We start from the raw sequence: 27205 nt of genomic DNA, 5'->3' as shown, positions 1-27205 counted from the left end.
ACCAGTACAGGGGAAACACCAGGGCCAAGAAGTGGGAGTGGGTGGGTAGTGGAGCAGTGGGGCGGGGGGGGGGGGTGTAGGGGACTTTCAGAATAGCATTTGAAATGTAAATGAAGAAAATATCTAATAAAAAATTGAAAAAAATAAAAAACCAGATATCTAGCCAGACATGGTAGCAAACACATTTAATTTCAACAGGGCAGATAGGTCTCTGTGAGTTTAAGGCCAGCCTGGTCTAAACAGGTCCCAGGCCAGCAAGGGCTACACAATGTGACCCTGTCCCAAAACCAGGAGTGTCAGTTTTGATGGAAACTCTGTGAGAATCGCCCCCTTATTCAGTCTTAGCCCTACAATGCACACAGCTGGGAACTGCTCACTCGGCCAGCGCCAGGCTCTGCACCCCACCTGTCTCTCTATAGTGCATCTGAAGGTCCTTCTCTGTCTCATTTCAGCAGACAGTCCCTGATAATACAGCTGCCCTTCCTGAAAAAATGTACCAAAACCTTTTTTTCTTTTTTTTGAGGTAGGAGCTCACTATATCCCAGACTGGCCTCAAACTCTATTCTCCTGCATCAACCTCCCAAGTCTTAGGTTTATAGCTATGTAACACCACACCTGGATACGTTATTCTTCTTAAAATTATATGTAGGAGTAGTTCCACAGTGCTGCTTAAGAGGCATGAGAAAGACCCTAGACTCCAGCCCCAGTGCAAAAAGTAAAAGCACCCGTAGTAACTGGGCAGCCATAAAGCAGGACATGGGCAGTTTCTTAACACATTGTCATTCCAGAAACCCAAGGTAAGAGCGGCACGGGTCCATTTATGTCTGCAGTGAGCAGGCTGGGTTTTGTCTTCATGTAAAGTTGGGTCAGCCCTCTTCAGGAAATGTGACTCACGGGTTATAGTTTATAATGATAAATTCTACTGTGTTGATATCCGAGGCTATTATTGCTCTTATTTTTTAAGTAGTCTTAAGTTTTGACCTTGTTCAGGTACTGAAGTCAGGTCCTCAGATGTGGAGTCAGGCATCTCTGCCTGCTGAGAAACCCCGCAGGTTTCTCAGTTCATTCATCAAACAAAAAATCATGTGAGCATCTACTACTTGTTGGGTAGTGAGCTTACTGAAAAAGTCAAAGAAAGGAGAAGAAAGCAAACCAAACCAAACCAAACCAAACCAAACCAAAACAAAACAAAACAAACTTGAAACTTGCTTGTCACAGAACCCGGAATCTAGAGCAGAACCAAGACAACCACCATTCTGTGAGTAAAGGATTCATGGGAAGAAAAAATAATAATAATTCTGGGAACCAGCTGATGAGACTGGGCTGAGACATCCAGAAAAGATCAAGAAATCCCCACTCTTGAAAAACAGGCTGGTTGGTTTGTTTTCTATCAGAGGCAGCCTGAGAAGGGCCTACTCCCTTTCTCCTTGACTTCAATTAGCCAAGATGTCAGTCTGTGAAGTTGAATTCCCAACAATGGGAGGATGCTGCATAGTTCAACAGCACACACACAGGTAATCTAACACACTATACTATCCTAAGTATGGTTTCTACTTTCTTAAAAACAAAACCAGAGATGGAGATGAGTATAAGGGGGGAGCCAAGATTTTTAAGGGTCTAGCTCCTCTTCTAGTACATTGACCATGCTTCAGGAGATGGCCACAGAGCCAGAAGTATATGGACAGACACATTGGAGATGATAGTTTCTGATTTTAAAAGAAAGGAGAAAAGAATGTTGAAGAGAGTAGAAAGTGGCTTCTAACTGCCTGTAACCAATTCCAGGGACCCAGAGCCCTCTTCTGGCCTCTGCAGGCACTTGGCACACATAGAGTTTTGGGGCTGTAGAGACCTTGGTTGTGGGGGATTGTTTGTGAAGGGGAGGGTGTTCAGCAGGGTCTGTGACCTCTAAACAGTGAAAGGTAAGCACGCATTAGTGGTAGCATGTGGGTAGTGCAAATGCCCACATGGTCCCTCTGGGCAGCAAGATTTTGTTTCAGTTGAAGTAATCTAGAGAATGACTCTCACAGTTTGTCTTATTTTTCTAATTTCTGTGGAAGATGAAAAGTACAAGAAAACAAACTAGGAGAGACCAACTGAACATGCATACATTTTTACCATTCCCATGTGGGTGCCAGGAACTGGTCCTAGGTCCTCTACAAGAACATCAAGTGCTCTTCACTGCTGAGCTATCTTTCCATTTCCAATAAAATTTTTTTCTTAAAAGATTTATTTTATGTATGTGAGTACACTGTTGCTGCCTTCTGACACATCAGAAGAGGGCATCAGATCCCATTACAAATGATTGTGAGCCACCACGTGGTTGCTGGAAATTGAACTCAGGACCTCTGGAAGAACAGTCAGTGCTCTTAACAACTGAGCCTCCCAATAAAAAATTTTAAGTTAAAAAATAGGATGTTGCCAGGCAGTGGTGGTGCATGCCTTTAATCCCAGCACCCGGGAGGCAGAAGCAGGCTCTCTGTGAGTTCAAGGCCAGCCTGGTCTATAGAGTGTGTTCCAGGACAGCCAGGATTATTACACAGAGAAACCCTGTCTTAACAAAACAAAAAAAAAAGAAGAAAGTGTATCAATGTTAATAGAGGGGGTAAAAGAACAGGACAAGGCAAGAAGAAAACATTTACCAAGATGGCAGACTTTAGTTCAGACTCATGAATAAGCATGGTAACCCCGAATGGTCTACATTTATAGTTATACTAAAACAGGGTCCTACTGTGTAGCCCAGGCTTGCCTAAAACTCAGTCTTCCTGCCCTGTCTTTAAGTCTTTTCCTTTGTTTTACTTTATCTATGCCTGTATATTAACATGTGAGTCTACAAATGCATGTTGTTGGATCTTAACTTCCTTATGTGTTCTGACAATGTCTGTAAAGATGGGAAGGACAGTAATACACTTTTGGTGAGAGCTGCGAAATAGTGTCTTACAGTGGCATATACTCTGTATTACTTACTATAACTTAAAAGGCATCAGCCTGGAAGGGGAAACACATATATAACTCCACACTTTAAAGTATTAGGCGGGAAGACCCTGAAGTCAGTTCAAGGCCAGTCTGTCTACATAGCAAGACTTTGTCTCAAAACACAAGAAAAAAGTAAGTATGTCATGAAAGCTTCATGAACAATAACTCATTTCCCTACTTGTAGTTAGGACATGTTAATAAACACTTTGGATATACCAGATCAGCTAGCATAATGCCAGCACTAAGAAAATAAGTTAATTAGCCAAAGAATGTAAAAATTAACAAAACAGTGAAATGATATGAACATGTTACCTGTACCTTGTACAGGAAGCTCTCCATAGTTTGATCTCTTATCTGACAAGGCTGTCAGAGGCTTGGAGGTTGAGATTGGACCACTTATGGAATGTCTCTGAAATGAAAGCAAAGGCATGTAAAGTCTAGTCCTGAGAATCACAGAAAAAAACAGAGGCTTCCAAGAGTAGATGTTTAATTATAAACAATGAATAATTCCTTTGTTCTGCTGTGGTAAGGTATAAACACATAATAGACACATACAATGTATGATCTGTAGATTAAAAAAAAAATCCTTGGGGCTAAAGAGATGGCTCAGTGGTTAAGAGCACCCACAGGCTGCTCTCCCAGAGGACTCGTGTTCCCAGCACCCACATGGCAGCTCACAACTTTCTGTAACTCCATCTCTAGGGGATATGACACCCTCACATAGATAAATGTCCATGCAAAACACCAATGAATATAAAATAAAAATTAAATCATTTCTATTCCTATGTGGTTTTAAGAAATAATATAGCCAGCATCCTTTTCACTTGGTTTCCTTTAATGGTAGTATCACAATACTGGCACAGTCAAGGCAAGGACACTCCCTCTACACAAAGACACTTCCTTAGGACCCTATTATAGTAACATATACCACTGATCCTAACAGCCCCTGGCACTCTGAATAAAACTTAACTCTTCTGCTTAAAGAACTTAAACAACCATATGCTAATTTACTAAATACAAAATTAAGTTCCAAACTGAAATATGGAAATGTTTCTATAGTGGTTTTATTGTTTTTTCTTGTCCCCATTCCAAACAGACCTCAACTATGCCTCCTACTCAATAATTTGACAACTTCCCTGGATTAGGCTGTGGCCTTTCATCAGCACCCCTGACAAAAGTGCTATTAGGCTGTTTCCTTGTCCACTGATGTAGTCACATACAGCAGCCTAAACACCCCTTCCCCCACTACTGCTCCGACCTATAAGATACATAACAGACTGTCCACGCTTCTTTCTTCACTTCTACTTGCTTGTTGGCTTTTCTCCAGCTCCCAAGGCACCCTAAAGACAAAAATCTCACTAAGTAACCCTGGTTGTCCTGGAACTTGCTAGGTATAGACCAGGCTGGCCTCAAACTCTCTGCCTCTACACCCCAGCCCTCAGCCCTATCTCTCTAAAATCTAACTAACCTCCAGCTACTTGTTTTGCTTTCCCGTAAGAGCTCTGCAAAAGGCCAGCTTCTCCACATCTTCACACCGCTGACCTTTCATTCTGCCCATGGTATGTACTGCTATCTTACTGTGAACTTCATTTCCATCTCCTTGGTGACTGCTGATGCTGACCACCCTTGCATATGCTTACATATAAATCACTTGCCCTTTAGTACATGCTGTCTTCAAGTTACTGCATGCAAGTCTTTTCTACAACAAGTAAATATTGTAAATATATGCTCTTACGCATGGTATGCCTTTGCTTATTTGCCATGTGTTTAGGGCAAATTTTAAAAATCCTGACACCCAAATATCAGTTGTTTAATGACTCATTTGTTCGTGTGTGTGTCCTAAATAAGAAGCCTTCTCATGCTCAAAGAATACAAATATTTTCACTACTGTTCCTGTCTATAAGCTTTATGTACAGTGCCATCATTTGAGCCTACTGGTCAAACTCAGTATGTCATACACTTTCTCTACCCTCATACTAAATAACCCTGACAGTTGTGCTGAAGTCAGCTCATCTATCCCAGGCCTCTATCCACTCTCTGATCTCTCTTGAATGAAACATACTGTTAATGTCATGCTGTAAATGTTGAAATCAAGTACTCTAAATCCTCCAAATGTTTTCACATATTCAAATCCTTTTGCATTTCTATATAAATATAAAACTACATCTTATTTTATTGGATTCTATTTAAAAATTGTAAGACTGTTGTTCTTCTGGCAGTCGTAACTAGCAGAAATAACCTACTATATTAATTATGTACACTGTATGACAAAATACCCCAATATTTTACAGTGACTTTAAAGAATAAACACTTATGATCTCATGATTTCTCTGGATCAAAAGCTTAGCTAGTTAACTCCAGCTCCAGGTCTTCAGTGAGCAGGCAAATCTAGCTATCAGTTATCACAAAGATAGATTGGAGGTAAGGTATAGGGGAAATCTCCAGATTTCAAGTTTGTCAGCAGCGGTTGTTGATGAGGCTCAGAGCCAATTCTAAGATTACTCAATGGTCCTTGGCACAAACAAGCTCACAATGTGGCAACTACAGAGGGTTTCCTCAGAGTGGGTGAATCTAAGTAGCAAGAAGAGTGAATTTAAGAGGAGCACTCTCAACAGAAGCCAACTTTATAACCTTCTCTGGGAAGTGCCATTATGTTACTGCTGCTATACTCTATTCATTAGAAACAAACCATGGAGTCAGCCAGCCAACACTCAACAAGAGCAGAGCACACAAACAATGCCTACCAGTACCTGACTCACTGGGAGTTACAGACTGCCCACGACAGTTATTTATAGCTCTCCTAATCCTTTTGGAAGTTACTTTTACAGTCTTTTGGGCAGACCTAGGCTATCAAGCACTCGAGAGCTAGCTAGATATACTTTATCTCCTTATCTGTTCAAGGAGGTTCTTCATAGTGGCTGATATGCAATCACAGGATTCCCTACGCTGTATAAACTACAGAAAGCATCTGTCTGAAAAGTCCTCCTGCCAGGCCATATAGGGCTTCACTCCAATCAGGAAAGGCAGCTATGCCCTGAAGAGTCTAGCAACTTCATTTTCCTTGAATGTTGCTTTGTAGCCTCAGATCTAACTGGTGTATCCTTTTCTGTTCCAAGTTGAATCGTCCTCCCTAAACCACAACCTAGAAACTGCCTCCAGGAAAAAGAGAGCCCCAGCAGGACTTCCCTCATCTGTCAGTATTGTTTTTCAGGAACCACAGCAGTGCAATGTCTGAAAACAATGGCTTCCTACATTTTACCCAGCTTTCCATTTGTGTTTGAGACAACTCTTGTTGTAACCACATAACAAGAATTCCTGTCCATGAAGTTTTTAAAAAAACCTATTCAGGCAGTAATGGTAAATGCCTCAAATTCTAGCACTTGGGAGGCAGAGGCAGGCAGATCTCTGTTGAGTTCAAGGCAGCCTGGTCTATAGTATAGCCAGCACTACACAGAAAAACCATGTCTGAAAAAACAAACAAAGAAACAGAAGCTACACATTATTCATCTTATTTGAGGCCTGTCTTACTTGGCATGTTGCTCTGTACCTTTAGATTTCAAATCTGATTAATAAAGAACATCTAAAAAGCATTAAATCAACAGGCAAAACACGGAGCTTCCTTGCCTTCCTTTAGAATGAAGAAGACATCTTGTATAAACATGAAATGCAAGCCACTGGCTGAGAGGCTGCATCTATCTTAGACTGTGAGAGTTTAAAAGTCCACTCACAAATCACAGGGCCAATCATGAAGTGTCAATTAAAAAAGAAAATGTCCCAAGGCCTAACTTTAGGGAGTAAGCCACTGCTACCCGTATTTACAAAACACTAGTTCAGCTACTCTCACCCATGTTAAAGTATTTTGCTTCAGCCATATTCTGAAAGTGGCTGAGAAAACAGCATAACAAGATGGTCTCTGGAGTACTACAGAGAACAGCCCTCTGCCCTGCTCCTGGGTGCACTCCAACAATGGCAAAGAATAGCAATTCTCAAAGTTCTTTATAATGGATCAGCATTCATATCTTTGAGCTTGACTGTGACAAATGGCCTTCAACGAACAGCACTTCTCTCAATCCATGCCTTGAGTAGACTGACATTTAGCTCTGGGCTGTGTATGTGCAAGTGTGTAGATATGTGTGCTTGCATTCAGGCGTGCCAAGGAGGCCCAGAAAAGGGTCAGATACGCCCAAGGAGCTCAAGTCATAGGGTATTGTGTGAGGTCTCCCAATGAGTGCTGGGAACTGATCATAGGTCCTCTCTGAGATCCATGAGCCATCTCTCCAGCCAAATGGTCTATTGGACAGCAAAAGATAAAATGTGCCACCTACAGACTTAGAGAGATCAAAGCTTCCAAAACAGCATCACAATTTACATTTGTAATTTGCCTCAATGAAGCATACTCATGGTATTTTACCAAGCAAATCTAACAAACATCCCTCTGAGGCAGTCATCTGTCCACCTGAGACATGTGCATGACTGAAAGAGGATCTAACATGCATATTTAAAGCTGTCTGCACCTTCAATGATCCTAGGCTCTTACCTGCATGGGAGAAACGGCAGCTGCAGGAGGGGTTTTCATGGGACTTGGACTCAGAGGTGTTCGAGGGATCGCAGCTGCAGCAGCGTTTGGTACTAGGAAAAGAGCAAATGGGAAATTTAAGGATAGACACAGCATGGTACAGGAATGTGTCCTGCACAGGAATTTCTTCAACCAGACGAATGGTTGCTGCTCTAGGCCAGCACTTCACTTCTGCTATTTAATCACAATGTTTGGCTAAAATACTACATAAGGCAATGAACTCTAAGATAGAAAGAAAACGAGAGGACGGGGCAAAGCTCGGTGGAACAGCATTATAGCACGCATGAGGCCCTAGGTTCCAGCCCTAGCATCACTATTTCTATAAGAAACTAAGAGGCAGCAAGGTAGCAAACACCTATAACCTCAGTACTTCAGAGGCAGAGGCAGAGGGATCACAAGTTGAAACTACTCTATCTAGGTCAACCTGGGCCGCGTAGTAGGGCCCTATCTCAATAACCAATATGAATACACAAACACACACACACAAACAGAGACAGAGAGACAGCGAAAGACATATAAACAGAGACAGTATACAGCTTTTATGACAGATTGCAGATATATCTTCAGGGTTCACGCTGGAAGAGCTAGATCATCAAGAGTCTAGCTTGCAGTGTACAGAAGAGGAGCCTGAGGTTACAGAACTTTGATCTGAACTTCATTCCAATTATCCAGGATTTTAGACAAGAAAAACTCTCTCAAAGGCAAAAGATGAGACTAATTCCAAATTTACTGAAATTAATAGTCGAAGGTGCCTTGAACTCTTGTCTTTGACTCTAGAGATGAGGAAAGAGAAGAGAACAAGGAAGCTCATGGGGGAGGCTCAACAGTGAGGAAAAGACGTTAGCTTAGGTTCCTAGGTTTCTGGTCTCAGTAACTGGGTAGAACTCTATTGACAATAGAGATGGGGAACAATGAAGAGAAGAAGCAGAGAATGAGATCTGGTCTGGCATAAGGATGCTCAAGTGTCAGTGTCAACAAGGTACCTGGGTATACAGGATTGAGGAATTCAGAGGAAGGTTGGGAGCTAACGTTATGTATCCAGAAGTCTGCACATAAAGAAGATACAAGAAGTCACAGGAATGAGTATGACCCACCTAGGGAGAAAAGTTACTGGGTGGCCTGGGAAGTAAGGCAAACTGCTGAGACCAGGATTTCTAAACTGAGGTACATTCTGAACGCTGCAGAATGGACCTTAACTCATGATACCATGCGATACTAAGTGATGCTATATGGCACTGTATGATACCATAGTCAACCTGATGAAACTCAGAGCGTACGGCGTACGGTGATATAGAATACCGAACTAGACAAGGAGGATACATCATGTGAGCAGAACCATAAGCCTTGCAATCCACACACACATAATCAAGTTACCTTGAGATGCACTGTCGAAAGACTTGATGAGGGTTTTTACTGTGGGAGTTGGTTCTGAGGAAGTGGAGGACCTTCTACTCAGTCCCATCCCTTGCCTCAAGGCTGCCAAATCTCTTTCAACAGCATTCATGTAGTTATACACCCGGCCACGCTCTTCCTCTTGCCTAAAAACAGGAAAATAAAGAAAGGCATGGCATGTATGAGAAAATGCCCATTTAAAAATTTCTGACTGAAAAGCATTAAAAGTTATTAGGGTTTGGTTTTTGCTTTTGCCTTTTGTTTTTTAGCTTTTTTAATTGTACCAGTTGAACACAATTGCCTGACCTAATATTATTTGCCTGGTAGACAGCAGGAAATGATACTGAAATGTTCCTATCAGGTGATCCTAAGCAAGTTAAATAGCCATCAAATTCCATCTGCATTAAGTGTCAGGTGAGGACAACAGTAATCAATTAGCAGTCAGTCAGGAGGCAGACCGGCCTCAGCCGGACGCAACTGGGAATCTCTGGTTCTGTGCTGCCAGTAAGGCGCAGCCCTTCTCAGGCATGAGGGAATTCACTAGCAGAGATCATCTATGCTGGATCCAGCTAAACACTGCTTCACAGAGACACACAAAGGAGTAAGACCAGAAGTCCCATCTTCCTAAGAAGAGGTAAACTACTGTATCTCCAGAGAATGCCTCCAACGGGCTCGGAAAGCTCATGGAGTCAGTTAAGGCCATAAAACATTTTACTGTCTTAATGAGACACTGTTTGAAAGACAGTAAAAATATTTTATAAAAAAAAAACTTTATTTTCCAAATTCAAAAACTGTTAAGAATAATGTGTCTTATGTTAAAAAAAAAGATTTATTTATTTCATGTATGTAAGTATACTATTACTTTCTTCAAACACACCAGAAGAGGGCATCAGATGCCATTACAGAAGGTTGTGAACCACCATGTGGTTGCTGAGATTTGAACTCAGGACCTCTGGAAGAGCAGTCAGTGCTCTTAACAGCTGAGGCATCTCTCCATCCCCCCCCCTTTTTTTTTTCTTTAAAAGAAACTTTTTTTTCTTACATTCTGTTTTAAAATTTTATTTTATGTGAGTACACTGTAGCTATCTTCAGACACTCCAGAAGAGGGCATAGGAGCCCATTACAGATGGTTGTGAGCCACCATGTGGTTGCTGGGAATTGAACTCAAGATCTACAGTAAAGCAATCGGTGTTCTTAACCGCTAAGCCATCTCTCTAGCCCATTACATTTTGAAAAGAATGCATTTAGCCAGGTGAGGTAGTACATGCCTTTAATCTTAGCACTGTGGAGGCAGAGGTAGAGCTCTGTGAATGCAAGGCCAGCCTGGTCTGTATAGTGAGCTCCAAAACAGCCAGGTTACATACAGAGAGACCCTGTCTCAGGCTCCTTTTAAGACCGACTTTTCGTCATCAGCAAATACCAGCAGCTGTCCCCTTAATGGACAGGACCACATCACTTACTAGGAGAAAGTAGCTCAGACTGAAGCCAGCACGGTGCTCGCCTCAGCCACCTCATACCTGGACACAGGGTTTAAAGCGGAAGTGCCGGCTCACACTTCCACTTATCACATGGAAGGTTAGAAACAGGGCACTCCAGGGCTGGGATCTGGTAAACCTTTCAACAAGGGTATTTTAAGTGAAACCCATGTTTTGTTAGGCAGTTTTGCACTAGAAAAAAAACAAAAAGTTAGCACATGTTATAATGAGCTTGACTTTGATACGAAGGCCCTGGGTCACCAAGTTTACCTTTGTTCTTCACTATCAATGCAAAAATCAGTGCAAACCATCAACTTCCGGTTAGTATTATTATGAAGACTAAGTGCAAGGAGCCTGGGAAAGTTCCATCACTCTGACGACAACAGCACAGTACAAGATGGCTCTCTCATCATTTAATAGTGTGTGGGGCCTGCAGAGGCCAGAAGGGAGCAACATGTTCCCTGGAGCTGGAGTTACAGGTAGTCCTGAGCTGCTGGAACTAAACTCAGATCTTTTGGAAAAGCAGGAAGTACTCTTAACCACTTCCACCTCTCCATCCCAAGATGCTGCGTCTTTTGGTAGGCATCTCCTTGAAACATAAAGACTAGTAAACTTTCAGGATCCCATGGAATGATCCTTCAAGAACAGAGTTTTAGGGCTTAGTGGTAGAGTGATTGGTAGATGTAAGGCCCTAGGTTAATCCCTAGCATGACAGATGGATGGATAGATGGATGGATGGCCAGACAGAACCAACTTCTAAACTCAGGGTAACTATCAAATGAGGCATTTCTGACACATAAACTCATTCCCCAACTCAGATGGAATGTTACTGTGGGAACTCAAAACATATCACAGGTATAATCTCCTGTGGCCATTTTTATGAATTTCCAGTGATCTCTGTGTGGAGGGTACTAATTTGGAGGACTTTGAAAAAAAAAGGAACTTCCTCAAGTGAGTGATGGAAAGAAACTTACACTGTACTGATCGACTGTTTTTCCAAATTGGTAACTTAAGTTTACTGCTGGCTGCTTCATCCCTCTACAAGCATTAGCTCTCTTACTCACGAGAGGACTATAAAGTAGCTCACGGGCCTCCATGTTACAGCTGAGAGAACTGAGGCACGGGGCACGGGGCACAGGGAGATGACCACTGTTAACTGAGAGCACACAGCCACCAAGAGGCAGGGCCAGACAGCCTGCTTCCAGACCTCCAGTCTACAGAGAAATAAGAGGGCTGCACCGTGAGCGAGTGTCAGGACTAAGAGCAGCACCAGGGCCACATTTGTTCCTTACTGAAACACAACCGGTGTCTCAGAACGTACTTGCGTGACTTTATTTCCTCCAATTCTTTTGTGAGTTTCTCATTTTTCTCTTGGGCCTCATGTAGCCGTCGCTTTAGATCACCGATCTCTTCTTGGGCTTCAGACTTGATATCATTGGCAATGACCACTGCAGTCTGGAGATCAGCCTGAAATTGCCGCCATTCTGCAGACTCTTCCTACATTAAAACACTAAACTCTTAGTTCCAAAACAAAGCGATGAAGATTTACTTAAAAGCAATAAAGTTTATGATTAGTTTGCCCTAACATGTCAGACTCTTGAATCACGACTTGTTTTAATCCCAAGAATTGCTGCTATTTTTAAAACAAAGCAACTCTTTATCAGTGAACTTGTTCTTAATGAGAGAAGATTTGCCATCTGATCCTCCTACTGAGGCATTAAGTATTCAGAGTGCTCAATAAATATTAATGAGGAAAAATTTTAGGCTACTCTTCCTCATGCAAGTTTCAAAGCAAGTGTTATGAAAATAAATATCATCAAAAATTTAGAGCTTTACCTCTGGAACTCTCAAGAAGGTATATAAATGGTATGTGAACCACACAGTAAAAAACTATAAATATCCTGACATCAAAAACGAGCAGGAAAAAAAAAACTAAAGTAAAGGAAAAGGAAGAGGAAGCCAGAAGAAAAACTGAACTTAGTGTAGGCAGACACAGTCATACAAAGAGGCATAAGGAACTGAGCACTCTGCCGCTTCCCACAGACAGAAGGATACGGGTGTGGCTGGGCGGAGACCTCTCCCCAGGGGCTTCACTTCCCCCAGAGCCACAGCTGGGCCTTGCCTGAGCCCTCTCATTCTCAAAGCAATTTTCTGGTACCCGCAGCTCCAACAACTGGGTCAGGACTCAGGGTCCATGATTAGCACTGTCCCTGCACATCTTAGCAGCATGGATGCTGGCAGCCAACCCAACTCAGAGAACACAGAAACCCCACATACAAACAGCCTGCTCTGTGATTTTAAAATCAAAAGTTAATAAACTTTATTTTTAAAACACATCTTTCCATAAATAACTACCAGTACATTCTCCTACTTTAAAAGCAGTGCCAGTCCCAATTTAAAATAATGGCACTTGCTTTCAGTCCAGTGTGGCTGATATCCTACCCTATCTACAGTCTAAAGTAACAGTACAAATGTCAGAATACCATGTTTTCTAGTGAGACAGCACATGAAGATTCATCCTACCCGAAGTCTCCTGTGAAGTGTCTTGATTTCTCTTTCCATGTCATGCTTTTGGTCTTGGAGTTTCTTAACTGTATCTGAAAAGACCACAAAGATTAAATATTTCTTTTTAAACCTAAAGTTCTTAATGATCTTAAATGTTCAAAAGAAATGACATAAAAAGAGGTGATAAAAATATGATCATCTAAATCGTTTCCCTATGCAGAAACTTGTTTACTTTCATCACAAAACTTAAAAGCATGAAAAGAATATTCAATCCAAGACTACAGTTTCTGCATCATTTCCTAAGTAAACTGGAAGCAATTGTTGGAAACATACATATTATTGGCACAACGCCAACCAAAACAGCATTGACTGCTATTAAATTGTCAACTTTTAATCACAGAAGTTATCACTCTAAACCGTGCAAGCATAACTCCCCTTTCACACTGGAATAAATTCCAGAAACATGAAATCAGTAAAATTATTTTTAACATTGATTGTAATATCCAGAGAGCTGCCAATTAATCTATGGAATAGTAGCACTAAATACAATAGGAAATTACATTCTCTGCTTGTAAGAAGTTCTGAGAAATGCCTCAGGAACATATCACGTTGTAACTGCTCTGCTGGACATCGGTCACACTCATTACTCTCACAGCTCAGGAATAAATCACTTCTCAGTTCTGCACCAGGAAAGGCAGTTATGTATGGAAATAATCCTGTACTAAGATTTTGCCTATTGATGCTATAGTTCTCTCCATTCTCAAACATAGTCTTTCTCTTCTCCCACAAATACATAAAATGAAAATCACTCTCAAATTCAGGACCTCATATGCTACACATAGGTTTTCAACCACTGAACATATCCTGGGTCATGATACATATTTTTTAACCCTTTTGTTTGTTTTTGAGACAAGATCTCATTCTGCTCACTATGTAGCTCTAGCTGTCCTGGAACTCACTATGTAGGTCAGCCTGGTCTTGATCTCACAGAGATCCACCCACCTGCCTCCCAATGCTGGGATTAAAAGTGTGGATCACTACATTCGGCTTTTTAAAAGTCAATTTGTGTGTGTGTGTAAAACAGAAAGAGAGGAGAGAAAGAGAGAGGGAGAGAGATTACTTGATTGTACACTTAAGTGAGCACAGGTAAAGAGGTCAGAGGACACCATCAAAGTTGGTTCTTCTCTTCCGCTATGGGTTCCAGGACTAAACTCAGGCTCGCATGACAAACACTTCTCTCATGAGCTCATGATATATTAAAAATGATACAAAGTAACTTCAGTTATAAGATATTAGTACAAACTATTATTAGAAGCAATAATATTTTCGAATGTTGGATAAAATGAGATAAAACAAGATAGATGTCTAATTCTAGCAGCCAGCAGTTAATGTCTCCACTGGACACAGTGCCAAAAGCAAGTTGAGCGAGGGAAGCAGAGTGACTTCTCTCCAACTTCGGAGGCTGCCCTGTGAGAAGCCTCCCTTAAGCTGGACAGACCACCCAGTCCGAAAGGCAAGTCCACACAATGAGAGGACGAGTCTATGGCCCTGTTCTCTGCTAACACAAACAGGGGAACCCTGAAGTCAGTGGGTCTGGCTCCTTGTCAGCTCAGGCATGGCTGGGTTCAGACATTCAAATACAAAGAATGAGGACAAAAACTGAGAACACTAGAAATTCCACTTTTTCTTTACATTCAGTCTACTCATGTATAAGAGTTTTTGTTATTTTGTTTTGATACAACATGCATTTAGCCCTTGGTGGCCTGCAACTTGCTACACAGTCTAGGTTGGCCTTAAAGTCACAACAATTCACCTGCCCAGGTTCAATTCTCAATACCCACACGGCACCTAACAACTGTCTACAACTCTAGCCCCAGGGTATCTGAGAAACATACACACACAGGTAAAACACTCATTCACTCATATTCTCATTCATATATATACATACTTGTAAAGGAAGACATAATTCCTCAGACTGCCAATTGTGTTAGGACTTGCTGTTAGGCCATGGCATCTTAGTCTTTGTAGCACTTTTGTTTGTTTTTTGTTTTGTTTGTTTGTTTTTCGAGACAGGGTTCCTCTGCATCACCCTGGCTGTCCTGGAACTCACTCTGTAGACCAGGCCTGCCTCAAACTCAGAAATCCACCTGCCTCTGCCTCCCAAGTGCCGGGATTTGTGGCACATTTAACTGCACTGGCCATCTTAGACTGGTTATAAAATTCTAATTTCTTCAGCTCTCTTTGTTCTTCTGGTCTCTTCTCCATCAACCTCCACATTCATGTCCACAGAAGGCACACAACCTCTCCTCTTAACAAGAACATGTGTTGCTACTGGTGTGCACACGAATTAGTGCCTGTCATTACTCCTTTTTACATAAAAGGAAAGCTGGCAGACAGGGACATATTTAAACAGCATAAATTGTACTAGGCAGGTCTTTAGGGCCGTGATTTCAACTTTATGATCACGGCCGTACTTTTCCTCTGAGACAGAAAGTTAAGAAATGGCAACACACTTCTCCTGAGATTGGAGGGGTTTCTAAGGTCTTTGGGTTTTTGGTAAAGACTACTGCTACTAGCACAGCCTATGGCCACACAAGGAGGAAGTATCACCTCAACTCAGGAATCTTCAAATGAGCTGCTTTCCTCTCCAGTTTCCCTATGTGAGCGACACTGCCACCTACTGTCTTCAATTCAAATCCTATCACAAACAAGAACTATTATCTCCTTGCTTTTAAATTACAGATTAAACCTCCATTTTTTTTTTTTTTTACAGAACTATTTTTATTCTAGAAATCTGACAAACTGCACTTGCATTATTATTCCATCTAACTTTCCTCTGAATAGTTCTGGAAACTGCCCTTCTTGCTTAGTAATGGGCTTCTTAACTGTCTCTCTTCCAATGACCTATCCCTGACAAACCAAGAGAAAGCCATGCTAGCTCTCATATGCCCACAATCATGCAGACATTACTGGGCAGTTACCATGGGCTCAGGCTCTGGCTATGGTCCTCTTGCAGACTTAATAAACTCACCCAGATCCCTGTAGCCCAAAAGCTCTCTGGGTACTACCATCAGCTGCTTCCATCTGGTCCAGCATTTCCCAGAAAATGAATTAAATATTATTTTCAGAGCAAAGGAAAAGTCAAGAGTAAATAATCTGTCACAAGAGATGGGCAATGTGTACAGAACCTGGGAGAAAATACAAATGGTTTTCAAATGAACTATAGAGTTTTACTTTATTTTTTAATTTTGTCCAAATCTTTATTCTCCCATTCTCCAAAAAATGTGGCTATAACTTTTTTCTTAATTCTAAAAGTAAGACATGTTCACAATAAAACAATGAAGATAGAAGTTGTAAGGAAGTAAGGTTGCCTTGATTTGCATTTGACTTACATCCTTCTAGATTTGTGAGTGTGTACCATTTGGTTTGGGTTTTTGTTTGAACTTGGTCTTGCTGTGTTGCCCAGGCAAGCCTTAAATTCCTGCAGAGGCTCAAGACATCCTTCCTACCTCGGCAACATACTACATGGGACTAGAGATACACTACCACATCTGCCTGGTTTTTTTCTTTATTAAGCACAATGAGATTATATTTGTACTGTTTCATAAGCCTGCAGCAAATAATGGACTCCATTATCAGTAAATCCAGATGTGTAGTAGGATCTAGATGGCCCCAGAGTAATTTATTAAAGTAACATATCAGAATTTGTTTTCAAAATCTCCTTTTAACAGACTTAACATAATTTCCAACTTTAAAATACAGCGAAGTCATTACACAACTGTTCAGATATTATGTGGAGGAAAGTTCCAAAGGTAGAAATGATGAAGGGTCCTTTGCAAGTACCAACCTAAGCTAATTCAGTGTACACTAGAAGGGTATACCTCAAGAACACTGTTAAGTTTCTTGGGTTGTCTGTCTGTTTGTTTGTTTGTTTTGAAAGGTTATCAGTTCACTTATGGTTTAACAGCACAATGAAGTCAGCATTTTAAAGGATCACTGTATCTGGCTGCCATTCTCATGTCATGTTACATTTGAAGCTTTAAGTGGTTCTAAAGTACAGACATGCACTGCAGCTGGCTTATTTCATCTTCTAGCCAGTGTACTGAGCTCTGTCCATTCCATCCTCACTGGCATAATGGCAATGAAAACGGGAACTCACACTGTGTACACAAGCTATGTACTAGATTACAATTATTGAAAGTGTAGATTGTGGGACTAGAGAGATGGGTTAGCAGTTAGTTAAGAGCAGTGGATGCTCTTGCAGAGGATCCAGGTCCTGTTCCCAGAACCAACATGGCAGCTGAGAACCATCCATAACTCAGTTCCAGGGGATTCTGCACCCCTTTACGAACTCTCAGGGCACAAGATACACACAGTGCACTTACACACATACACACACACACACTCACAAACCTCATACACATAAAATAAAATATATCTTTAAAAAATATAACAGACTATTTCCAAGTTTTGTGGTGACAAGCAGTTCTGCGACAAGCCCATATGCACATCTATAATCCTACAATGCTGTTACTAAGGACAGGTTCCTTGAAGTGAACTGCTGACTCTTTTAATAAAATTTTGTATCAACATCCTTAGAAAGATGCAGCAATCATACTCTTCTTAATGGCACATAAGAATATTCTTCCTTCTTCTTGCTTGCTATCAATCTTTTAATTCTTTCACATATGTTTAATGAATACTGGCATTGTTTTCTTTTTATTTCTTTTCCATGCCAAGTATCTGACTTTTTCTGATTTGCCTATTTATATACTTTTAATATGAAAACGTGTGTGTGTGTGTGTGTGTGTGTGTGTGTGTGTGTGTGCCCTTTCTCTTATTCCCTTGAGACAGGGTCGCTCCCAGAACCAAAGCTTGCTACTTCAGTTAGGCTGGCCAGCCAATCTGCTCTCTCAAGCATGCATAGCCATGTCCAGTTTTCTGTTTTCTTTTCTGGGGTTCAAATTCAGGACCTCGTATTTACAGAGTAAGTTCTTACCCACTGAGCCAGCTCCCCAGACTCAACTCGGGGACATCACTCCGCAACTGCAGGTGTCACTGTTCACCCACAGGCTTCTCTGGAACAGCAACTAGTAAAGGCTCTGCAATGCCACATTAACAGGAGGACTGGACCCTAGCCAGTGCTGGGAGGGGTGTCCAATTCACAGCGGGGTCTAACTTACTTTTCCCTCCATGTGGTTCTCTCTCCCAGACCACACGGTAGCCTACCATTCTGGAGACACAATCCACTTCCCTTTCTGACACCAAGGTCATTCAAAGAACCCTGGCATCCAATTCTACTCCTTTATCCACAAGAATCTGAGCTCAGAGGCAAATAAGCAAAGCAGACAGGTACGTGGGGGACCTCAGTCCAGTGGCCAGTCCTGAGCGGGCAGTTCTGGTAACATGATCCCTTCCACGCAGAGCCTGCTGGGAACATCATTCCTCTGAGCCTCACTGTTCTCCTGGACAGCAGGCTTTTCTGTTCTGATTTACTCCCCCCACCTCTGACTATGCTTTCTACACTTCACAAGTTACTCAGAATTACTCATCCACTCGCACTCTCAGCATTAGCACCACTGAGGCTTCACACTTCATCCCTAGTCTTCTTTTACGGAAAGGAAGGGCGTGGGGGTCTGAAGCCGTGTTCTGAACCGAAGTTCTGAGTTTACATGGCACCTTTCTACCTTAAATGCTAAGGCGTTTACACTTGTTCTGCTTTGTAGTTTTTATTTCTCTGCAGTTTCCCACTTGTCCCTTCAATCTGTCTTCTCCTCCACATACTTGAGCTCAGGAGTGGTTGTAAAGTCCTACATACCAATTCCAAGGTCAGGAATTTATCTTGGGGTGACTGAGGAGCGACTACTATTGAAATTATAAGGCCTTTTTGGGAGCTGACTAGGAGGTTCTAAGCTTGTTAAAATATTCCACAGAAGAAATCTTGCTTTCTCAAACAACAAAAATTCATGTATCATTTGCTGGGTTAACTCCAAATGTGAGAATTTTCTAGAAAAAAAAATTAACTGCCATCAAATTCCAGAGAAAAAGTAACTGCAATATAACACTAGAGATCTAACATAAAGTATAAAATTTGTTTAGACACTGGTTATTATTTAAGAGAGAGAGGTATAGTATACACTTATTATCTTATAACTGTAGAAACTAAGAGGCACAAGGGTCATGAGTTTAAAGCTGGTCTAAGATAAATAAAAACCCAAATAGATGAATATCTAAGGCTAGGAGAAAGCTTGCTTAGCATGAGGTCCTGGATCAGTCTGAAGGACTATAAAAAAGGAGTTACTAAAACCTGGGAGTAAACAGTGCTATAAAGAAACATTTTGATGACAGCTAGAGAAATCTAATTATGAACTATTAGTTGATACTAGAAAACTAAGAATAATTTTGCTAGAAGTGCTCAGTAAAATCTTCTTTTAGGAATCACATTTAAATATTTAAGAATTAAACATCATAGGGTTAGTATTAAGTAGTTCAACATATACATACAAAGACAATAGCACTAGGTAATAATTATTCTTCTAATACTAATGTACATTTGAACTTTTCATCTTAAAAAATTGTAAAAGAAGCTATATAAATTTTTTTAATTACTCTTGGTTTTTTGTCATTTTCTAGTTAAAATCCATATGTGAAAAATGAATGACTTGTGATGTTCTGTCCCCAAGATCTTCATCATTTAACATCTTCCTAGCTAATGCTCCAGTTACCACAAGATGTCACTCCTGCCCATGAGCAAAACCACAAGGACTAACTGCATGGGAAACAGGGCAGTACCAGTGTACCCAACGGACAGTACAAGGAGCTTCCAAAGTCACTCTGGAATTGTCTGGAAAACTTAAACACTTCTTACAGGCAAGAAGAAAAATTACCCCGCCCCTCTTTGAAGCTTTATAAAGTACTACTGGTTGGGGGAAGAGGTGTTCTCATCAGTAGGATAACTACAGGTGACTCAACTATATGCCTATAAATAGCCCAAATTAAAAAAAAAAAAATCCACCCACATTCCTGTAAGTAACCCTAGCAGAACTCACAAGTGCACACACTAGCTGAGAAGAGGAAGGGAGAAGCAGGAGGTAGACAACAGGGTAATGTGATCATGGTCAAAATATACCTGCATATCAAAGTGTCTAAGCGAAACACTGTCATGCAAAATTAATATGTGCTAATAAATACTTTAAAATGTATAATAAAAAAGCAGAATTAAATAAATTCTCACAAATAAAAAATGTATACTAAATCCAGGGTCAGAGAGATGGCTCCGCAGTTCAGATTGCTTGCTGTTCTTCCAGAAGAACCTAGCTTGGTCCCCAGCACCCATGTCAGACTGCTCACAACCACCTAATCTCCAGCTCCCAGGGGCTCTGACACCCTCCTCTGGGCTTCTTGAACATCTAGTCCACATACAGATGTGTGTGTGTGTGTGTGTGTGTGTGTGTGTGTGTGTGTGTGTGTGTGTAAAAATTTAAAATGTTATATATTTTTTAAAACTCTAAATATAAGTGCTGAAAGTTCTTATTGTTTGGTTTTTGACTCTGAAACAAGACCTTATTATAGCGGCTGAAGACAGCTTAGAACTCTGTCAATTAAGCATTGGACCACAGATGAGACACTAAGACCACCCTGAAGGATTAAGTTGTGGATGAGAAATTTCATGGCAGTCACAACAACACCATCTTCTTTAAAAAAAAATTCAGTCCCACCACTGACTATTTTAATAGGGGCCCCAGAATGTTCAACAAAACCTTGGTCAATCCAGATTCACAATCAGCTAACCAGAACTTAGAATTCCCAAGTTCTATCCTGAACATTTCCCGCACCTGACCTGCTCTTCTTCAAGTATCTTCAATGTCCCCATCAGCCTAGTGATAGGCCCAATATGATAATTGCTTTGTCAAGAAATGATGAACTGAGAGTGTCGGAAGGAGTGTTGCATACACCCATTGTCTGAAAAACTTTAATGCATCAGACATGCCTACTCCAATCAATCTATCTCTAGGTCTGTAATATAAAGGCATATAAAAGTGAGGATGTAGTTCAGTGGTAAGAATGTGAAATTTACATGGACAAGGTCCTGAGCTTCATCTCCAGCATCGCACAAAAGGCAGCAGGAATACAACTCACTTGTCCTATCAGCTGTCATAGCTCGTTTCTATATCTACCCATCAGCCTAATTTCTTCCCAGAACTCCTTGGGGGTATAGTAATCACAGCCCTTCACCTGAAAAACTCAGTGTGTGGTTTCTAAGAACAGTGATATTTTATGTAAACATAGTGTAATTATCAACTTCCTAAATGTATTATTAGCATATCTTTAATCTCTTAGCCACAACTCGGTGTTTGATTAATGCCTTTATATCATTTTCCCCTGTAGTAATGGGCCTGTCTAGACATGGGCATTACATCTAATTATCTTGTCTCCTGAGTCTTCTTTTATCTGGGACCTTTCTATAGCCTTTCTCTTTTGCAACACTGATGTCTTTAGGGCTGCAGCCCCTCCACACCTCTGCTACCAGCGCATGCTCATGCTGTCGGTCTGTTTCCCTGTGGCTGGCACGTGCCTGAGTCAGAGCAGCCCTCACTTGTGCTATGCCCAGTACCGCATGCCTCTATGACCCACATGAAAACCCAAACACTGCTCAGCTTTCCCTACTGCATAAGGAGTTGCTGTTTCTTTTCTGTCCTGTAATCAATAAACAATTCTTGAGAAAATAGATTAGGTTCATATAAAAATCTGATTGCTCAACTTTCTTACAAATACAAAAAAATTTTAAAGTTTAAAAATCAATTCATTCAATGTACAATGAAACTTTAAAATGCAGGTTTCATTCTACCATGACACAAAATTCTCAGAATAATAAGAAAAATCAAATAAATTTAAAAACACAAAAACCTGTGTTCCATGATCAGTATGCTACAAGATTAACCTATTTTATTTTATTTTTTCCAACTCTGTTCACTTGCAATCACTAAAAATAAATTAATGGCTTTTCTTATGGTCTGGAAAATAACTGACTGTTAGCCTTTTCATTTCAGAGATTCTCATTAATTAGATACAATGTTCAAATAATGCTTCTATGGAACATCTGAGAACACAACATAGTTGACCCAGAGTTTCCTCACTAAGGTGTGAAGCACACCTCTGTCAAAGTGTCTTTCGGTAGGTCAGCGTGCTACTGTGTCCATACTGTGTGCTAGTCAGAACTGCTATTTTCACCACGGAGCACCAGCACGCAGAGGTGGGGTGGGCAAAGCCTGAGCGCCTGCGCACGAGGTCGCTCTCACTCACTGCCTTACTTACTCTCTAGATCAGAGATAATGAGGTTGTCATGCAGCTTCACGGCGCGGTGCTGCTCCACCTCATCTTCAAGTTCAAAGATGGTTTCCTTCATGTCACTCCTCTCCGTGTCCTTTTCCTCCAACTCTGATCTTAGTTTTTCTAATGTCATATTCAAATCTTCAATCTGCTTCTTGGCCTCTTCCTGGAAAGCTCGGTATTCATCTTCTACCTAAAGAAGTTAAAAGGAGACTTGTTTGGGGATAAACTCTACAACCAAAGTACTTACCGTTAGATATGGAAGTGAGGTGCGAGCAGCTACGGACAGACTGACTGACAACCTAGCCACGCTGGGGACCAGCACTACAACTGCACGAGGTTTGCATTTGGTTTGTCTGAGCACAAGCCCAAAGCCTCACTGACTAAAGTCAACTGATGCATCACTGAACTTCCCCAGGTTATCTATGAGCCACCTGGGGGACGTTTTCTCTTCTCCAACATTTGGACTTAAGTTGTGCATTTGATGAGTGATTAGCATGCTACCCTCACTTATAAAAGTGCAGTATTTATAATAGAAAAAAAATGAAATCAAATATGAAACCAGAAAAACATTTAAGGCTAACAAGATGGCTCAGCAGGGAAGGGTGCTTGCTGCCAAGCCAGGGGGCCTGAGTTCAATTCCCAGAACCTTCCTGGAGGAAGGAGAGAACAGCCTCCAAGTCATCCTCCAATCTCCTCGCGTGATTCATAGTACACACACACGTAGACACAATAAGCACATACAAACAGAACACTTTCATTTCAAGTAGTCTTTATCAAAGTACTAGTTCACAGTGCCCCTCAACATGTATCTCCTGAATTACATCTCTAAAAGTGATCACTAACAGACTGGCAAGATGGCTCCAGAGGTAAAGACGTTGGCTGCCAAAATTAATGAGCTGAGTCCTATCCTTGAAGTTTCCCATGATAGGAGAAACCAACTCCCACAAGTTGTCCTGACTAATGCACCCCCAATACACATGCTTTCATATTCCCTCCCCCACCTGAAACAAACATGAAATAAGTTTTTTTAAAAAGGGATCATTAAAATACATAAAAAATAAGTTAAGTTATTCAAAGTTTAACAACTGATGTAATAAAACCTTTCCCTTTAAAACTTCCCCACACTCGGGCAGAGAAATACTCAGCAGTCAAGAGCACCCCTGCTCTTCTGGACAAGCCCAGTTCAGTTCCCAGCATCCACATCAAGGGTCTCAACAACAGCCTGCAACTCCAGCTTCAAGGGATCCAACATCCTCCGTGCCTCTGTGGGTGCACACGCATGTACCATAAATTAACACATACACATTTTAAAAAGGTGGGTGGAAAAAATAGATAATTTGTACAAAAACATTCACTTCAAAAATCACTCAGGATATAGAACAACACTAGCAACCTAGCCAGCCATTCTGACTGAGTCTTTACTAGTAAGTACACTGAACATCTGTGAGATGAGGGACTAGAAGAATCATCTCTAAGCTCTTTGCCAGCAATAAATCCTGTACCTCCAAGAAACAGGAGCAACTCTACTCTAAAAGTAGAATGAACTCACAATAAAATGCTATTTGAAAAACTACACCAGGGCAAAAGGCAGCAGACATTGCCAATCCTGGAAAACTGAGATCCTGACTCAGCACCTGCCTTATGCCCCAGTACATTAGAGACGAGGATGTAAAGCTATCTACTGCTCAGAAGGAAGTCTGGCTGCATGGTTCCCAGCCCCTCCAGCCCCTCTGAAAAGAAGATGACAGAAGAGGAGCGGCTGACAATGACAGTACTGTAAGGAAAGTCTTACTCACGTAAGGTAGTGCGTTTTAAAACTTGAGAAGGAGTTTTTTTAAAAGGCAACGTCACACTTCAGGTTCTCCACATGGCAGCTGTATAAACTAAACAAGAACGTGTTTACGTGGGCAATACCTTAGCAATGGTGTCCTGTAACCGATTGGCATCATTTCGGGTATGAGCCAGATCTTCCTGCAGGCTACTGGCCAAAGTCTCCGCCTTTTCCTTGTCCAGCCTGACACTCTCCAGGAGATCCTGGATATCGGACTTGTCTCCAGAGTTATGGATAGAATACAACTCAGCCACCTTCTGCTTTTCGTTCTCCAGCTGGGCCTTCAAGCGATTCATCTCTATCTGGTCACTGGCCACAGTAGCTTTGTACTCCTCCAATGTGGCTGCCAGGGCCGCTTTGCCCTTCTGCTCAGACTCAATAATCCGCTCCATGTGGTGGCTGCGCTCTTTGAGGGCACCTATCATTTCTTGAGCTTCTTTGTTATCTTGTTCTGCCATCTTCAAAGTGTTGCTTAAATGCTGCTGCACACCTAGAAGCTGCTCTCGCTCAAAACGGGCATTCTCAGCCAAATCCATGTAGCGCTGCTCTAGTTCCATATAGCGCCCGCTCTTTACGTCTTCATCTATGACATAGGAAATGTGATGCTCATCAAGAAGGGAACGGAAATACTCAATCTGCCGGCCAAAGTGTTCCAACTTATCACTCTGCTGACACAGCGACTCCATCAGAATGACCTTCTCCTCTCCCAGCCTTTCGTTCTCACTGTTGAGCTCCTGGGTAATCTGCTGGAGATCAGCCAGCTCCTGTAGAGTGGCCTGAAGCTCCTCACTGGTGCTGTGCTGGTTCTCTTCCATCTGGTGAATCCGTTCTGTCAGGCAAGCGACGGACACCTCACTGGCATTCCCACTGCTCCCCTTCCGAGAGCGCTCAATGCTTGGCACGCCCTCTGACTCTGAAGAGGAGGGGGCGTCCAGAGCATCATCGCTGGAAGTGAGGGGCTGGTACACCTCGCTGCACTCACTGTCCAGGTTGTCCATGGAGTTACTGTGCTGATGGTCCATGAGTGTATTTTCATCCTGACTCAGGAGATCTTCCACCGACCCAGGAGCAGAACCTTCTACCGAAGATGTCAGAGTTCCTCCTCCGTCACTCTGGTTACCAGGGGTGATTTCTGGGCTCAGGGACTGATAGCCAAATAGTTTTTCAGAATTGTCCAGCCTTTGCTCTAGGGAAAAGCCCAAAGCATTGAGCCTGTCCTTTAGCATTCTGTTTTCATTCTTCAGCTGGTTGAGCTCCTCGCGGATGGCTGTATTCTGCTCCTGCAGCTGCAGGAGAGTAGACTCCACGTCAGTAGGCTGGTGAGCAATAATAGTTTCCTTCACCTCAGACCTGTCCTCACCTTCACAATGGTCCTCACTAATGCCCAGCTGAGCACGCATGTCTCGGAGTTCATTTCTCAAATGTAAAATTTCCACATCCTTGGTTTTCGCCAGTGTGAGGAGATCTTTCACCTTGGCTTCCAAAGCAGCTTTGTCACTGATCTGATTGTCCGACTTAGACTTGCTCATACGAATATCACCCTCTGCAGCAGTGCGGCTGCGTGAACGTTTAGCCAGTGCCACATCATTAGCTCCCTGACTTACAGAGGGCAGTTTTTTGCTCTGGTTTAGCCGGGTGCGTTCACGTAATCTTTCTCTAGTAGAACTGGACTCTTTATTACCAGCCGAAGTACTCCGTTTGGCTGAGGAACTAGTGCCTACATGTTTAAAACAAAGAATTTAAGATAAAATTATTAGCAACAAAAGTGCACGTGTTCCGAACCTGGCGCTACTGAGATGAAAGCTGGGCACAATCCTGAGAAAGACCTGCAACTGGTCATCTGCAAAGTCCATCGCCTTCAGACCAGGGATCATCTGACCTGCAACAGGTCATCTGCAAAGTCCATCACCTTGAAACCCGGACATCATCTTTTAGTAAGCAATGATTAGAAACCTTACATCTACTTTTAAACATCACAAGGTAAATTTTATGGACATAAACTATATCTCAATAGGCTGTTAAGATATGCACACTAACTCAGATACAGGAGCAGGACCTGCATACTGGCTGGGATGCGATATTCCAGAGCAGGCTCAGTTAGGATGACTCTAAGATCAACCAGTTAGGTGATTACCTACAGGAAACAGAGTGAGAGGCGAGCACAGATCACTATGAAAGGAAAGCCAGCCTCAGAATAAACCCAAAATCTGGGCAACCTACAAGAAACAGAAGAGTGATAACCAAAGTAAATGCAAACAAAGTTCTGATCCCATAATGGCACATAAGTAGTAACAAAGCTTTAAAGTACCAACAACTCCCATGTTATTCCACATGCACACAGGAAAACTTCAGAGCAGGCTGGGAGGGAAGCAGTGTATTTGTGCAGCATGTGCAATATCTTCATCCCATTCTATTATTAATGCAGAGCTGCTAAAAAAAAAAAAAAAAACACTAACAGCCCATAGGTAACCACATTCCTGTATCACAAAATTGTTCCTCTCTCTATAGCCTTGTTGTCCACTACATAAGATGGCAGTTCCTTAAAAATACTCCAGTTAGTTGGGCCTGGTGGTGTGCAAGCTGCAATCCAAGCTACTTCCAAGGCTAAGGAAGTAGATCACAAATTCCAGACCTGCATGTGAACCAGAATTCATTCAGGGCCAGCAGGACAACTCAGCCTGCCTCCAACTGCAAGGGGAGAGAGAGGACTGGGGTTGCAGGCAAGCAGTGGCGCATTGCTTAGCGTGTGTGAGGCCTTGTGCTCAGTCCACAGGAGTGTAAGAATGAGGACACAGGACCTCACAATCAGGTCTACATCTTGTTTCTTAAAGTAAAAAATATTTTGTTGTTTGTGGTTTTTTTTTTTTTCTATTTCTTTTACATCATGTAAAATGATCGTGCCGGTTGTTTTTAAAGGTTTAAAGCATTAAGAAAAATGCTCATGCTACATCCTGTAGTACATGCCTGTAACCTCAATGCTCTGGAGGCAGAAACAGGGAGGAAGGAGCAACACACTGAGTCCCAGGCTCATTGGGACTAAATACTAAGGCTCCATTTCAACCCTCTTCCCCCAAAGTATATTTTGTTCAACAAATTTAATTAATGAGTATAACACAGTTT

At 41.8% G+C, this 27205-nt stretch overlaps 1 protein-coding gene across 6 annotated transcripts in view; it reads right to left on the bottom strand.

The window, feature by feature from the left end:
- Positions 1–27205, bottom strand: part of Specc1l (sperm antigen with calponin homology and coiled-coil domains 1-like) — a 100364-nt gene that overhangs the window by 41520 nt on the left and 31639 nt on the right. For all 6 annotated transcript variants that reach the window (XM_017314127.1, NM_153406.3, XM_006514252.4 and 3 more), the window contains 7 exons: positions 24169–25802; positions 22237–22444; positions 12940–13013; positions 11738–11913; positions 8924–9087; positions 7511–7602; positions 3292–3382 (listed from right to left, as the gene is read on the bottom strand). In XM_017314127.1, the coding sequence (XP_017169616.1) occupies positions 3292–3382; positions 7511–7602; positions 8924–9087; positions 11738–11913; positions 12940–13013; positions 22237–22444; positions 24169–25802 (2439 nt within the window). The remainder of the gene's footprint in view (positions 1–3291; positions 3383–7510; positions 7603–8923; positions 9088–11737; positions 11914–12939; positions 13014–22236; positions 22445–24168; positions 25803–27205) is intronic.

The sequence above is a fragment of the Mus musculus genome, chromosome 10 (genome assembly GCF_000001635.26).
Source record: "Mus musculus strain C57BL/6J chromosome 10, GRCm38.p6 C57BL/6J".
NCBI lineage: Eukaryota > Metazoa > Chordata > Mammalia > Rodentia > Muridae > Mus > Mus musculus.
This window is presented reverse-complemented; position numbering and strand designations above follow the sequence as displayed.